This window comes from Cibotium barometz, chromosome 5 (assembly GCF_041138505.1).
Source record: "Cibotium barometz isolate CiBa-2024 chromosome 5, ASM4113850v1, whole genome shotgun sequence".
Classification (NCBI taxonomy): Eukaryota; Viridiplantae; Streptophyta; class Polypodiopsida; order Cyatheales; family Cibotiaceae; genus Cibotium; species Cibotium barometz.
In genome coordinates, this window is record NC_141050.1 from 20,764,228 (window position 1) to 20,780,104 (window position 15,877).

The window sequence follows — 15,877 nt, forward strand, 5'->3', positions numbered from 1 at the left end:
ATGATATATATATGAGAGAACCATGCTGACACAACGGTCCCATACCCACTGCATCAATCTTCAAAAGACAAGCTTCCAGTCCCATACCTGGTCGCTTTCATGGCCCCTTTGTTTTGCTCTCTTGATATCCATATGCATATGCTTCATGATTCATCTATCTCTGCACAAGAACAAGTCTTCTCCGCCAAGGGTACTTCATACTTGCCTCATGCTAGTTTCCAGCTTCACAACTACAAGCCTTCTCCTCCAAGGGTTCTTCGGTCTTGCATCATGTCACTTTCAACCCAATATAACTGCATCCTTGTAGCTTCACAGCTTTGCCTTTCGGCCAATGACCTGATTCAAGTTGATCCGGCTTCCCACACCGTTTCTTCTTGGCATCTGTATTGCCGTCTATTCCACATGCTGATTTTGCTCAATTCCATATGTTTATGCATTCTAGGGATCCACCAACCCCTGAGTTCATCTCAATATGTATCTTCCGATGATGTGTCTCCCGGATCACACCGTTTGGCTAACTCTCCATGATTGTCTAGTTTCCATCCTCAAATGATCTCGATGTGGCGTTTCCAGCCCGCAACCACGAAGTCGGGTGCTGTTGGTCCGAATGTGCCATCATATATAGATTGCCGTTTTCATAACATCTCCACCTTCCATGGTGGTAAACTCATGTGAGGTCCTGAGCCCGCTGTTCTTCTAACTCGAAGTGCTGTCAGCCCCACCAGGACCAAGTTGCATATATCTTTGACTCTCTTCATATGAATGATATGGGCCTCTATTCAAGATTGGCCCTTGCCAACAACTCAGTTGGACTTGCACCTTGATACCTTCCATTGTATCCATGCCAAGCATTCCACATGCCAAATAGCTCACTGGTCAACTATGGATTTTCACAAAACAGACTGCATAACTGCATTCTACTCGAAAAACTGATCACTTTTCATATATAACATGTCTTCAAATTCCATCATTTGGGCCTCCGTCCAAAGCTGCCTTGTTATTCAAGCTTCCGTATCTGCAGCCTGGGTCACCGGCGGTGCCGACCAAGCATGCCATCCTGTACCTTGCGTCCACACGCTCGTGATAGGTATATGTAATCATGGGCAGATTCCATCGTCTTGATGCTCAAAAATGCGTTTTTCTGCTGTCGGCTACTTTTGTGCCGTCGGCTCTGTGGTCGTCATATAGTCCTGCTCAAATTGCCGTTTTTGCCGTTTTTCGGATTTCTTCCATCTGGCATCACACACCCCCATGTGGGCTTCCCAATGATCTCTGCTCTGATACCAAGTGTCACGCGCCCCAGGATCGAGGTCGCGGACATCGGGCCGCAATGCAACCCGTGATGCATATATGTGATATAGCTCGGCTCCATCGGCCGTTGAGCGCGTCATAGCGCGATAAACCTTGTCGGGTCACACCCATCTCATGTATCCCCGGCCCGGCTCGAAGGCCTCTTGGTCTCGGGTCTATCCATCCATCTCGAATCCATGATCCAACCGGCCCGGCCTCATCGGCCCATCGGCTCGGCACGGCTCGCCGTCCCGCGGCTTCGCCGTTTTCCCTTTCGTCGGTTCCGTTTCCGCTTCGGCACGATCGCCGTCAAGGTGGGGAGGGCATCCCCCGGGGCACATGGCACCTATTAACCCCCATCGCAACCCGGGAGGCCTAATGTGCCTACCCGGTGCGTGAGTGCGTTCTAGTGTGCCTAGATATGGGTCCATGTTTCGCCTCTCCTTACACTTCCTCCCCATATAGATGCATGATATTCGGTGCGGTCAAGTATCCCTCGAGAGCACCACGTGAGGCTGGATAGAAATCCCAAGTCTCCCTACACCTCACACTTGACAGGTAAAACACCCGTCAAATCTAGGCCCTGCAAATAAAAAATTATAAGTCATTAGTTAACATTGGTGGCTATGTAATTTTAGTTGCCATTAACGTTTAGGAGTGATACTTTTTCAGCTCTCTCGTGCCAACCCTCACTGAATCCGTAATTCTTTTTCGCCTCTCGTATTTTCTATGAAACTCTCTGTCTCTCTCTCACACAGACAATGTACACGAAACTCACGTCCCGCGTGAAGACACATTACTGTACATGTTACATATCAATTTGCACGATAGATCTTATTGTTCAGCTTAATAAGGGCTGAAGTAGGCCCACATTACAAGTGGCGAAGACAGATGATTCCACAAGTAAAGCTGGGCACTATAGAGCTCGCAAGTATGTAAAACTACTTAGCCAGGGAGCATATGATCTTGAACTCTATTTCCCGATACCTGGAGACAGCGAATAAGAAGACCAAAAAATTGAGCACGAAATAAATAATTGAGTTTAATGCGTATAAAATAATTGATCCAGTGTTGAGCGACACTCACCCGGACAGCTGATGCCGCTGATTTTGCAGCCTTCGCGGACGTTGGCGATGGCGGTCTTGCTGATGACGCTGCCGGCATTAGAGGGGATGGCATTGCAGAGGCAGGACGGCGGCGCCGACCTCAGCAACTCGCAGCAGCCGCCGCTATAATCAGGCACAAGTGGATTTTGCCCGATCACGTACTGCGCGCACGCGGATGCCAGATCGTTCGTGCTTGGGCAACTGCTCGAAGCGGCGGCAAAGCTAGTGCCGGAGTAATGGACGCCGATGACAAGAAGCAACAGGACCGCGAGGGCCGACAGTCTCATGACCACCTCCATAGCCAGACCGGGGGAGAGCCTTCAAGTTAATTATTAGTGATACCATTACAGCAGCGCTTTGCAACCTATTATATAGCGAAGTCTAGCGTCTCCTGAGTCCTGAGTCGTCATCCTCACTGGAGTCTTATTCAAGACAAGGTTGGTGACTCCATTGAGTACTGGTCGCATCATGCATTCAATGTCACCGCTATATACGTTGGCGCGGTCTGGTTAGTGTACCTCAATTGGCACGTAGTCCAGCGCAAGCATGAAATTGCCCCATCAATTCATTACAACCAACTTTATAGACCAGCTTTAAAGACTGTTATATTCATCAACATTGACCGTTAGTACGTTACAAAGTTACAGGTTTTTCCTAGAGGCAAAGTTAACTGCGCCTGCAGCAAAAACTACAACTTGGCCAATGAGCCATCTCAAAGAAACATTGGCATATTTTAGTTAGAAAATCGCATGTAGCTTCGATTGAAAACCTAGTTTCCACACAACGAGGAATTTCCAACAGGTTGCGATTCAGGAAAGTTAAAAAACAATAAGAAAACTTTGCAGATCCTAGCACTTAGTGGGATGCCTAACTCATGATGTTACGGAGGGCTATCCAAGGTATGAAGTGAAGGCAAAGTTCCCCAAATTTGGGCCAAAGATTAAAAGATGGTACCAAAAAGTCAAACACCCCTCCTATATTTTGGTGGCTTTCATAGAAAACCCTTTGAGGACCAGTCCAATGGTGAAGGTATGGATATGAAAGCAAATCTTGGAGAAGCTATCCCCAAAAGGATGCACCACTAAAGCAATGATGATAGCATGTATCATGTACCTTGGAGCCATGTAATGTGCTGAACTGCAATATAAATAATATAGTCTAGGCTCTGGCTCAGGGCACCTTTGAACTGGTTTGTAATGATCTTTCAATGTTAATATTATTAATATCTACTTCCAAAAAAAAACTTTGCATATTCTACCATGTTAGTTTCGCCAGAAAGATCGAGTTTCAACTTTTCAAAAAACAATATAACCATTTACGATTCATGAAAGTATAAATAGGATACAAGTAGGTGACCCGCAAAACGATTGGTACATGAAGTTTTTGCTTGTATGCACATATGCGTATATATGTATGTGCGTATACAAGTGTGCGAGTACGTACGTGAATGTATGCATCTATGCATGTGTATATATGTGCAAGTATGTGTAAGTGAGCGTGTATGCATGTGTACGAGTATGTTTGTGTGTGTGTATTTGTATATACCTATGTGTATTTGTTTGAGGACCAGTCCAATGGTGAAGGTATGGATATGAAAGCAAATCTTGGAGAAGCTGTCCCCAAAAGGATGCACCACTGAAGCAATGATGATAGCATATATGCCACTAGGATATCATGTATCTTGGAGCCATGTAATATGCTGAACTGCAATATAAATAATCTAGTCTAGGCTCTGGCTCAGGGCACCTTTGAACTGGTTTGTAATGATCTTTCAGTGTTAATATTATTAATATCTACTTCCAAAAAAAACTTTGCATATTCTACCATGTTAGCTTCACCACCCAGAAAGACAGAGTTTCAACTTTTCAAAAAACAATATAACCATTTACGATTCATGAAAGTATAAATAGGATACAAGTAGGTGACCCGCAAAACGATTGGTGCATGAAGTTTTTGCTTGTATGCACATATGCGTATATATGTATGTGCATATACAAGTGTGCGAGTACGTACGTGAATGTATGCATCTATGCATGTGTATATATGCGCAAGTATATGTAAGTGAGCATGTATGCATGTACGAGTATGTTTTTGTGTGTGTATTTGTGTAAACGTATACGTGTGTATATGTGTGCATGTTTCTATGTGTTACTCACATAGATGCATATATGTGTGTATCTCTCTCATACACATTCTCTCTATGTCTCTGTCATGTGCACAAACACAACCCTCTCCCACAAACATACACGTGCACATGTGCACTCTCTCTTCTCGCACCCATCTCATACACAAACTCTCTCACATGCATAGAAACTCTCTCTCTCTCTCTCTCTCTCTCTCTCTCTCTCACACACACACACACACACACACACACAAACACATACCCTCCACACTCACTCATGTGACTATGTATGTGCGCATACATATGTGTAAATGCGTTTGTATATAATAGTATTATATATTTACTATATGTGTATTGATTTATATATCATTATTATATTATATCAATATATATTCATTATATATATTTTAATTTTTTTATTTTGCATACTTTTATTTATTAATTATATATATTCACCATAATTTATATTATATTATAATGTATACTTATATATATTATATTATATTATCATATTTATAATATATTTACTTTATATATATCTTTAATTCTCTTATTTATACTTATGTATTCTTACATATATCTAATATTATATTAAAATATATTAGTATTCTCTCTCTCTCTCTCTCTCTCTCTGCTCCAACACTTGGCCATCTTCCAACCACTGCATCTCTCCTACTCCCACGCACGACGTAGTGCGAGAAAATAGTGAAAGAGTCGTGGTTGTATGCAAAAGGATTTTTTCCCCAGTATTATGCAGCTATATGTGTGGCGATGGTGTATAGCCGTGCGTGGCTATAGCCACGTATATAGTCGTATATTGTTACAAAATTAATTCTCCCACCTGACGCGCATCCTTTCTTGTTCTCCTAATAATCTTTGCTAAACTCGTTTTCTCTCCTCCCTTCATCTTCCATACCTCAAGCATGAAACTCGTGCTCTCCTCCTTCATTTATATGCTTTCATAGTTTCATGGTGAAGGGAAGCGTTTATATTCTCTATTCTCGCTCCTTTGTTTCAATCTTTATGTGCATAGTTAGGTTTTGATTCTTGTCTTCTTCTTTTCTGACTTGTCTTCACTTGCATAGCTCTAATTTGTTTATTTTTGTGCTTCTACTTGTAGATTGGAACTTGTCTTTCAATGAAAACTATACTTCTCTCAACAAACACTGAACGAGTACTTGTCTTTCAGAAACCCTTTCTTTACTTGTTTATGGTACACCCCACGGGTGCTTAGGAACATTTTTTTAGTATGCATGCAATCATTTTTAAAGCTTATGCATAAAGCCTCTTTGCATAAAGCTCATGAAGCCTTTATGCTTAAGCCTTATGCGTAGAGGCTTTAAGCTAATTTGAGGCTTAAGCCTTATGCATAAGGGCTTAGTGCATGAATCCTTATGTAACATGCTGCATTATGCATTCATGCATGAAGCCTTTATGCATAAGGCCTTATTGCATGATGCCTTTTGCATAGAGGCTTTATGTATAAAGGCTTTGTATATAGTACATGATGCATAAGGCTTTATGGATTAAGCCCTTATGTGCATTAAGGCTTAAGCCTTACACATAAAGCCCTTATGCATAAGGATTAAGCCTTACACATAAATCCCTTATGCATTAGGATTAAGCCTTATGTATAGAGGCTTTATGCATAAAGCCTCTATGCATAAAGCTTTGAGACTTAAGAGTTTAAGCCTTTATGCATAAGGCTTAAGAATATTGTTTAAGCCTTACGCATAGCGGCTTAAGCATAACGGCTTTACGCACAAGGCTTAAGTCTTATGAATAAGGGCTTCAGGAATGAAGCCTTATGCAACATGCAATATGGCTTCATACGTGAAGCCTTTGTGCATAAGGGTTTATTGCATAAAGCCTTTATGCATAAGGGATTATTGCATGAAGCCTTATACATAAAAGGCTTTATGCATAAAGCCTTTATGCTCAACGCTTAAGCATAATGTTTAAGCCTTATGCCTATAAGCTTAAGCATTAAGTCTCTATGGTCAAGGTTTAAACATAATGTTTAAGCCTTATGCATAGAGACTTTATGCATGCAATAACTAATTTGAGGCTTAAGCAGCATTAAGCTTCTATGCATAAGGCTTAAGCATAATGTTTAAGCCATATGCATAGAGCCTTAAACATAAGGACTTTATGTGTAAGGGAATTAACCTTAATGCATAGGCCATATGCTTAAAGCTTAATACATAAGCCATATGCATAAGGCTTATGCATAAAGCTGAATGCATAAGCCATATACATAAAGCTTTATGCATAAAGCCATATGCGTAAAGCTTATTAACTTACATATTTTCTTATGCTTGTAGATTGTCCTTGAAATATAAGCTCAACTTCGCAATGCATTGCTTACTTATTTTCTTCTTAAGGTCAGAGTACTTGTCTTTCATGGTTCATTTCTTTACTTGTTTATGGTGCACCCTTGGATACTTGGGAGTATTTTTTTTTCATAATACATAAGAATAAGGGCTTTATTTTAAGAGAGTTTATACAAAGAGGCTTAAGCATAAGGGCTTTGTGCATAAGAACTTTATGGTTAAGCCTCAACGCTTTATGTATATGGGCTTTAGCATAAGGGCTTTATGTAAAAGGCTTAAGCCTCATGAATAAGATCTTGATGCATCAAGCCTTATGGCTTTATGCGCCACAACGGCTTATTGCATGAAGCTTTTTTGCTTAAGCTTTATGCATAAGGACTCATTGCATGAAGCCTTAAATGTATAAAGGCTTTATGCATAAAGCCTTTATGATCAAGGTTTAAGAATATGTTTAAGCCTTATGCTTAGAGTCTTAATCATTAAGCCTCTATGCTTAAGAATTAAGCATAATGTTTAAGCTATATACATAGAGTCTTTATGCATAAAGCCTACATGCATAAAGCTTTGTGTACAAAGATTCCTCCCTAGCCTCTCAGGATGTCCAGTATCTTCCCCTGTAGTCAAATCCCTCTTCAGAAATATAAAAGATCTTGTTTCTACCTGTTTTGGTCTAGAGAGAGAAAATATTCTAGAGAGAGATTATTCAGATTTTGGATATTTTTGGATGGAAAAATATCTCTTCATATTTAAATAAGTTTCCCCGAAACAGAAGTTCAAACACATGTATAGACGCAAAAATAGACATACATTGTGGTGAAAAAGATTGAAAATTGAACCTGAGAGTGTTTTGCCAGTAGTTTGAAAAAACGCAGTTCTTTCAAAAAGCATCCCGCCCTATTTCTAATCCTCTCTCAACCTCTCAAGCTTCTAACCCTCTCTCACCCTCTCAAGCCTCTGTCATCATCTCAAGCTTCATCACTAGGCTACAAATCTGCTTTAGAAAGGACTGTGGAGTAAGATTTTACCTTGGTACATACCTTAAAAGTCAATATTAGATAAAATGGGAAAAATCCCTCAAAATGGGAATGTATTTAAAAAATTTATTTTGGCCATAACTTGAACATGCAAACTCCAAATTTGTCGGACAAAGTAGATCTAGATTCTACTTTTCAAGCTCTTTCCAATGATATGTCATATGAATATGTTTTGACAAACTTTTGGATGAGTTTACCATACCCCCACTTTTTTCATGGGAATGGGATTTTTTCCACTTTATCTAATATTGACTTTTAAGGTTGTGGTGAGTCTCTTTCTCTTCTTCTTCTTCTTGCTCCTTTTCTTCTTGTTCTTTTTGCTGATCTTTCTCTTTCTCTTGCTCTTACTCTTGCTCTTCTTCTTGAACCCTATTTTTCTTTTATGCTTAAGCTAATCAAGTGTTTATATAGCTCACTTTTTTTAAGGACTATTTTACAAATTTTTACCTCAAAAATCACAAATAACCAAGGTAGGCCTCTTTGTTTGTTTATTATATTTTCTTAATATTTTATTACTAATCTTTTGTATGTATGCATTACTAATATTTTTAATATTTTCGTGGTCTGTATGTATGCATTACTAATATTTTTCTCACCCTTTTGTTGGTTTTGTAGGTCTTGTAATCCTCTTTTTCAACATCACGAAAAAGAGGTAAGTGCTTTCATATCTTTCCTCTCTTTCCTCTATTATTGTTGCACCCTTGGGTGCTGGGGTTTTTCTTTGTAGGTTTACCCATAAGCTTTATGCATAATGCTTTATGCATAATGCTCGTGCATGCTTTATGCATAATGCCTCATGCTTAAGGCCTTATGCTTAAGTGTTATGCTTTCTGCTGCATAATGCTCATGCATGCTTTATGCATAAGGCCTTATGCTTAAGCTTTATGCTTTATGCATAAGCCTTATGCCTTATGTTTTAAGCTTTATGCATATGCATTAAGCCTTATGCATATGCTTTACGCCTTATGCTTTAAGCCCATGCATAAGACTTATGTATATGCTTTAAGCCTTATGCTTCATGCTTTAAGCCTTATGCATATGCTTTAAGCCCATGCATAAGCCTTATGTATAAGCTTTATGCTTTACGCTTGAGGCCTTATGCTTAAGCTTTATGCCCTATGCATAAGCCTTATGCATAAGCTTTATACATAAGCCTTATGCTTTAAGCTTTATGCATACGCTTTAAGCCTTATGCTTTAAACCCATGCATAAGCCTTATGCATAAGCTTTATGCATAAGCTTTATAAGCTTTATGCCTTATACATAAGCTTTATGCCTTATGCATAAGCTTTATGACTTATGCATAAGCTTTATGCTTTATGCCTTATGCATAAGCTTATATTTTTTAAATATTTAATTACTAATCTTTTGTATGTATGCATTACTAATCTTCTTAATATTTTCTTGGTTTGTATGTATGCATTACTAATGTTTTACTCACCCTTTTGTTGGTTTTGTAGGTCCTCTAATCCTCTCTTTCAACATCACGAAAAAGAGGTAAGTTCTTTTATATCTTTCCTCTCTTTCCTCTATTATTATTGCACCCTTGGGTGCTGGGGATTTGTTTTAATGTAGGTTTACCCATAATGCTCATGCATGCTTTATGCATAATGCTCATGTATAAGCTTTATGCTTTATGCTTATGGCCTTATGCTTTGCTTTAAGCTTTATGCATAAGCTTTATGCTTAAGGCCTTATGCTAAAGCTTTACGCTTTATGCATAAGCTTGATGCCTTATGTTTTAATCTTTATGCATAAGCCTCATGTTAAGCTTTAAGGCCTCATGCAAACGCTTTATAAATAAGGCCTCATGTATAGCTTTATGCATAAGGCCTCATGCATGTATAGCTTTATGCATAAGGCCTCATGCATAGCTTTATGCATAAGGCCTCATGCTTAAGGCCTTATGCATAGTGCTTTATGCATAAGCCTCATGTATAAGCTTTATGCATAAGGCCTCATGCTTAAGGCCTTATGCATAGTGCTTTATGCATAAGGCCTCATGCTTAAGGCCTTATGCATAAGCTTTATGCATAAGGCCTAATGCATAATGCTTTATGCAAGGCTTGCGTAACGGCTTGCATAACGCATAGTGCCGGGAATGAGATGATTCCCGGCTTGTATAGTGGCTTACATGCTTTCTTAATGAGATGATTCCTGAGGTCAATTGACTTACAGAGCCGAGAGGTCTTCATTTCATAATATTTTTTTAGTATTTTCTTTGTTTGTATAAATGTGGCCTGGGTCCTCATCCTCTTGTCCCACAAACCCACAGATTGAGGCTGTCATCGAGTCTCAATAATGGTTTGCTAGTGAGGTAGAGGGTATCTTTGGCTATACTCCCACCCCCGAGCAGTTGGCAGCCTATGCAACAGGCACCCCTTTACCCCATCAGGTCCACCCATAGCCCAACAAAGTCCCTTGCCAGGCACTTTACCCTTTCTAGGCACTTCACCTGCCTTTACATTCACCCCTTATCCGTCAGCCCCAGTTAGTGCTACAACATCTCCTACACCTGCACCTTGAGATGTGACACCTCACAGTCATCATGGCTCTCATGAGTGGCAGCCATCGTCGTAGTAGGGAGGGTAGTCGTGGAGATAGTAGCGGTCGTACCTCACACCGCACTAGCACTAAGAGTGGAGGTACAGGAGATAGAGGATGCCTAGGGCAGTACTTTGGGGGTGGGGATAGTTCTTCAGAGTCACCACCACATCATGGTGATATATCATAGTATGATATCATAGATGTGGGCGGCATAGTTGATGACTCTCGTGGGAAGGAGGTGGAAAACTACTTGTGCAAAGTAGTTTTTGTACATTATAAAGACTCCTTTATATATTTTAAGCAGCAAAGGAAGAGCCTAGTGGGATGATTGCATTAAAGCTGTCCACAAGAAGTATCCTCCAACCAAGGCGCAACACAAAATCAAAGATATACTTAAGAAGAGAAGGTCTCTAGTAAGGAGACATGCAAAGGAGGAAAATGCCCGAATACATGCTGGTCAAAATGGACACGGTAAGCCATCTACTGCTCTCACATAAGGGCGAGTGGAAGAAAGCCAAGAAGGAGCTCTTAGAAGGAGTAGTGAACTAGCAACAAAGAGAAGCATGACGAATACAAATGGAGCGATATGGATCGTCGCACTTCGGATGGGTCGTACATCATGGGAGGCCGAGTTTGTATGTATAGTGCAACTTCATGTATTTTCTTTGTATTCTCTCTATTTGAGTTGTGTTATAATGCTTGTCTTGTGATGTAGGGTGACATTGTGGGTAGAGATCCTACCCTAGCAGAGACTGGCTACCATCGTGCCACAGTAGAGGAGATACATGGGATTACCTTCACGATGAAGGGATCGTCTCTCTGACAAACAATACAATCGAGCAAGGAGAACACTAATGCAGGTAATACTTTTTATTTTTTATTTACAAAACATGTTTCAACCTTTATAATACATTCTATTTTTATTTATATATATCTTCACTTTGTGTAGGCACAAGGTGGACAAGAAGGAGGACAAGATGACTCAGAGAGTGATGACTCCTCTGAGTAGTTTTCCTTGTAGTTTTTCTTCATTTATAGTTTTGGTTTATGCAACTATGTTTCTTTTTCAAGCCTCATGTGGCTGCCATCATGTATGGACAATTTCTTGGATATAAGATGAAATGTTTCATCTTCTTTATGTATCTATGTTTTTATTCAAGCCTTATGTGGCTACAATCATGTATGGCGAAAGTTTTGGATATGAAATGTAATTTCTCATCTTCTTTAATCGGGTGTTCACAAATCTTTTTGTGTATATCTATCTTTAATTTAAGTTTTTATGTTGATACCTTGCTGATCTTGATTCGTCTATGTACAAGTAAGCAAAACCTTCAACTAGAGAGCTGCCTGTGTAGAAAATGTAGCTACATGTGTAAAAAATGTAGCTGTACATCTGCACAGGCAGCTCTCTGGAATTTTTTTAAATTCCAAAGCACATCTATAAGCGTGTCAATTTATGCATCTATAAGCACATCTATATGTGCGTCTATATATGCGTTTATAATAGAGGCTATAGAGGCATCTATTTTAGCATCTATATATGCATTTATATCATTATAGACGCGCATAATGTATATATAGTCGCTAAAATTATAGATGTGCACATAGATGCGATTATAAACGTACCCGTAATATTTTAAAGCACGTTGTCAAAACGCGTCTAAAAACGTGCCTATGGTCGCTTTTCCTTGTAGTGGCATAAGCTTTATGCATAAGGCCTCATGCATAAAGCATTGTGCTTAAAGCTTTATTATGCATAAGGCCTCATGCGTAAAGCATTATGCTTAAAGCTTTATGCATAAGGCCTCATGCATGCTTTATGCATAAGCTTTAGCATAGCTTGCAGAAGGCTTGCATAGCAGCATAGTTTGCATAAGGCTTGCATAGCGGCATAGCTTGCATAAGCTTTTGTAAGTATGCATTACTAATACTTTCCTTACCATTTTGTTGGTTTTATAGGTCCTCTAATCCTCTCTTTCAATATCACAAAAAAGAGGTAAGTGCTTTCATATCTTTCCTCTCTTTCCTCTATTATTATTGCACCCTTGGGTGCTGGGGATTTGTTTTGTAGATTTGTGCATAAGCTTTATGCATAATGCTTTATGAATAATGCTCATGCATGCTCTATGCATAAGGCCTCATGCATAGTTTTATGCTTAAGGCCTTATGCATAGTTCTTTATACATAAGGCCTCATGCATAGCTTTATGCTTAAGGCCTTGTGTATAGTGCTTTATGCATAAGCCTTATGCATAAGGTTTCATACATAGTTTTATGCTTAAGGCCTTATGCATAGTGCTTTATGCATAAGCTTTATGCTTAAGGCCTCATGCATGCTTTATGCATAAGGCCTAATGCATAATGCTTTATGCAAGGTAGTACTTTAAACATAATGCTTTCATAAGGCTTGCATAATATTTTTTTAATATTCTCTTTGTTTGTATAGATGTGGCATGGGTCCTCGTCCTCTTGTCCCATAGACCCACAGGTTGAGGCTCTCATCGAGTCTCAAACGATGGTTTGCTAGGGAGGTAGAGGGCATCTTTGGCTATACTCCCACCCCTGGCAGCCTATGCAGTAGGCACCCCTTTACCACCATCAGGTCAACAAAGTCCCTTGCCAGGCACTTCACCTGCCTTTACATTCACCCCTCATCCATCAGCCCTAGTTAGTGCTACAACATCACGTACACCTCCACCTTCAGGAGATGTGACACCTCACAGTTATCATGGCTCTCATGAGACTGGCAGTCATCGTCGTAGTAGGGAGGGTAGTTTTGTGGGAGATAGTGGCGGTCCTACCTCACACCGCACTAACACACCGAGAGTGGAGATAGAGGAGATAGAGGAGATAGAGGATGCCTAGGACAGTGCTTTGGGGGTGGGGATAGTTCTTCAGTGTCACCACCACATTATGGTGATATATCATATTATGATATCATAGATGTGGGTGGGATAGTTGATGACTCGTGATGGGAAGGAGGTGGTAAACTACTTACGCCAAGTAGTTTTTGCACACTATAAAGACTGCTTTATACATTTTAAGCAGTAAAAGGAGAGCTTAGTGGATGATTGCATTAAAGATTTCCATAAGAAGTATCCTAATCCTCACGACCAAAGCTTTAACAGTAGATGGGCGTGACACAAAATCAAAGACATACTTAAGAATAGGAGGTCTCTAGTAAGGAAACATGCAAAGGAGGAGAAATTCCGAATAGATGTCGGTCAAAATGGACATGGTAAGCCATCTACTGCTCATCAGGGCGAGTAGAAGAAAGCCAAGAAGGATCTCTTAGAAGGAGTAGTGAACCAGCAAGAGAAGCGTGGCAAATACAAATGGAGCGATATGGATCGTCGCACTTCAGATCTGGAGGTCGTGCATCATGGGAGGCCGAGTTTGTATGTATAGTGCAACTTCATGTCTCTTCTTTGTATTCTCTCTATTTGAGTTGTGTTATAATGTTTGTCTTGTGATGTAGCGTAACATTGTGGGTAGAGATCCTACAGGTGGGAGCAGATACTGGCTACCATCGTCACCACAGTAGAGGAGATACATGGGATTACCTTCACGCAATGAAGGAATCATCTTTGACGAACAATAAAATCGACCAAGCAGAACACCAATGCAGGTAATACTTTTTATTTTTATTTATAAAACATGTTTCAACCTTTATAATACTTTCTATTTTTATTTATATATATCTTCACTTTGTGTAGGCACAAGGTGGACAAGAAGGAGGACAAGATGACTTGGAGAGTGATGACTCCTCTGAGTAGTCGCCTGCTAGTTTTTCTTCATGTATAGTTTTGGTTTATGCAACTATGTTTCTTTTTCAAGCCTCATGTGGCTACCATCATGTATGGACAACTTATTGAATATAAGATGAAATTTTTCTTCTTCTTTATGTATCTATGTTTTTATTCAAGCCTTATGTGGCTACGATCATGTATGGACAAATTTTTGGATATAAAATATAATTTCTCATCTTCTTTAATCAATATTCAAAGTGTGTTCATAAATCTTTTTGTGCATATCTATCTTTAATTTAAGTTTTTATGTTGATATCTTTGCTGATCTTGATTCGTCTAAGTACAAGTAAGCAAAATCTTAAACCAGAGAGCTGCCTGTGTAGAAAATGCAGCTACATGTGCCGAAAATGCAACTGTATATCTACACGGGTAGCTCTTTGGAATTTTTTTTTAAATTCTAGAGCGCGTCTATAGGCACATCTATAGGTGCATCTAAAGCGCGTCTATAGGTGCATCTAAAGCGCATCTATAATGATATAGATGCGCTTATAGATGCCTATCGATAGACACAATTTTAGACGTGCTTGTAAACGCGCCCGTAACATTTTAAACCACCTTGTCAAAACGCATCTATAAATGCGCCTACGATCGCTTTTCCTTGTTTATGTTGCATCTCGGATGCTTGGGAGTATTTTTTTTTCATTACAAATAATTATAAGGGATTTATTACAAGAGGTTTTATGTATAGACGCTTAATCATAAGGGCTTTATACATAGGGGATTTATGCATAAGGACTCTATGCTTAAGACTCAGAGATTTATGCATATCGGCTTAAGCATAGAGGCTTGAGCATAAAGGCTTTATGAATAAGGCTTAAGTCTTATGAATAAGGGCTTAATGCATGAATCCTTATGTACACATGCATTGTGGCTTCATGCGTGAAACCTTTATGCATAAGGGCTTATTGCATTAAGCATTTTTACTTAAGCTTTATGCATAAAGGCTTATTGCATGAAGCCAGGCTTTATGCATAAAGCCTCTATGCAGGCCTTATGCATGCATAAAGGCTTATTACATGAAGCCAGGCTTTATGATAAAGCCTCTATGCAGGCTTCATGCAATAATCCTTTATGCATAAAGCTTAAGTAAAAATGCTTAATGCAAAGCCTCTATGCGTAAGGCTTAAACATTATACTTAAGCCTTGAGCATAGAGGCTTAAGCATTATGGTTAAGAATTGAGCATAAAAGATTAATGCTTAAGCCTCAAAGATTTATGCTTCAGCCTACATGCATAAAGCTTTGAGGCTTATGCATTAAGCCTCTATGCATAAGGCTTAAGCATAATGTTTAAGCCTTGTGCATAGAGGCTTAATCATAAGGGCATTAATCTTAATGCATAAGCCATATGCTTAAAGCTTAATACATAAGACATACGCATAAATCTTTATGCATAAATCTACATGCATAAAGCTTTGAGGCTTATGCATTAAGCCTCTATGCATAAGGCTTAAGCATAATGTTTAAGCCTTGTGCATAGAGGCTTAATCATAAGGGCATTAATCTTAATGCATAAGCCATATGCTTAAAGCTTAATACATAAGACATACGCATAAATCTTGTTAACATATATATTTTCTTATTCTTGTAGATTGTCCTTGCAACATAAGCTCAACTTTGCAACGCATTGCCTAATCT

At 39.4% G+C, this 15,877-nt stretch overlaps 1 protein-coding gene across 1 annotated transcript; it reads right to left on the minus strand.

The window, feature by feature from the left end:
* Window positions 1-2,066: 2,066 nt before the first annotated feature.
* LOC147638187 (uncharacterized) lies at window positions 2,067-2,782 on the minus strand. The gene is made up of 2 exons (XM_086795067.1): window positions 2,377-2,782; window positions 2,067-2,277 (listed from the first exon to the last, which is right to left on the minus strand). Exons 1-2 carry the CDS (start codon window positions 2,693-2,695, stop codon window positions 2,264-2,266), a joined length of 333 nt encoding a protein of 110 aa, XP_086651193.1. The 5' UTR covers window positions 2,696-2,782; the 3' UTR covers window positions 2,067-2,263.
* Window positions 2,783-15,877: the final 13,095 nt, after the last annotated feature.

Coding starts and splice junctions, on each gene's coding strand:
- LOC147638187 (XM_086795067.1), bottom strand. CDS start 2,695: ATGGAGGTGGTCATGAGACTGTCGGCCCTCGCGGTCCTGTTGCTTCTT.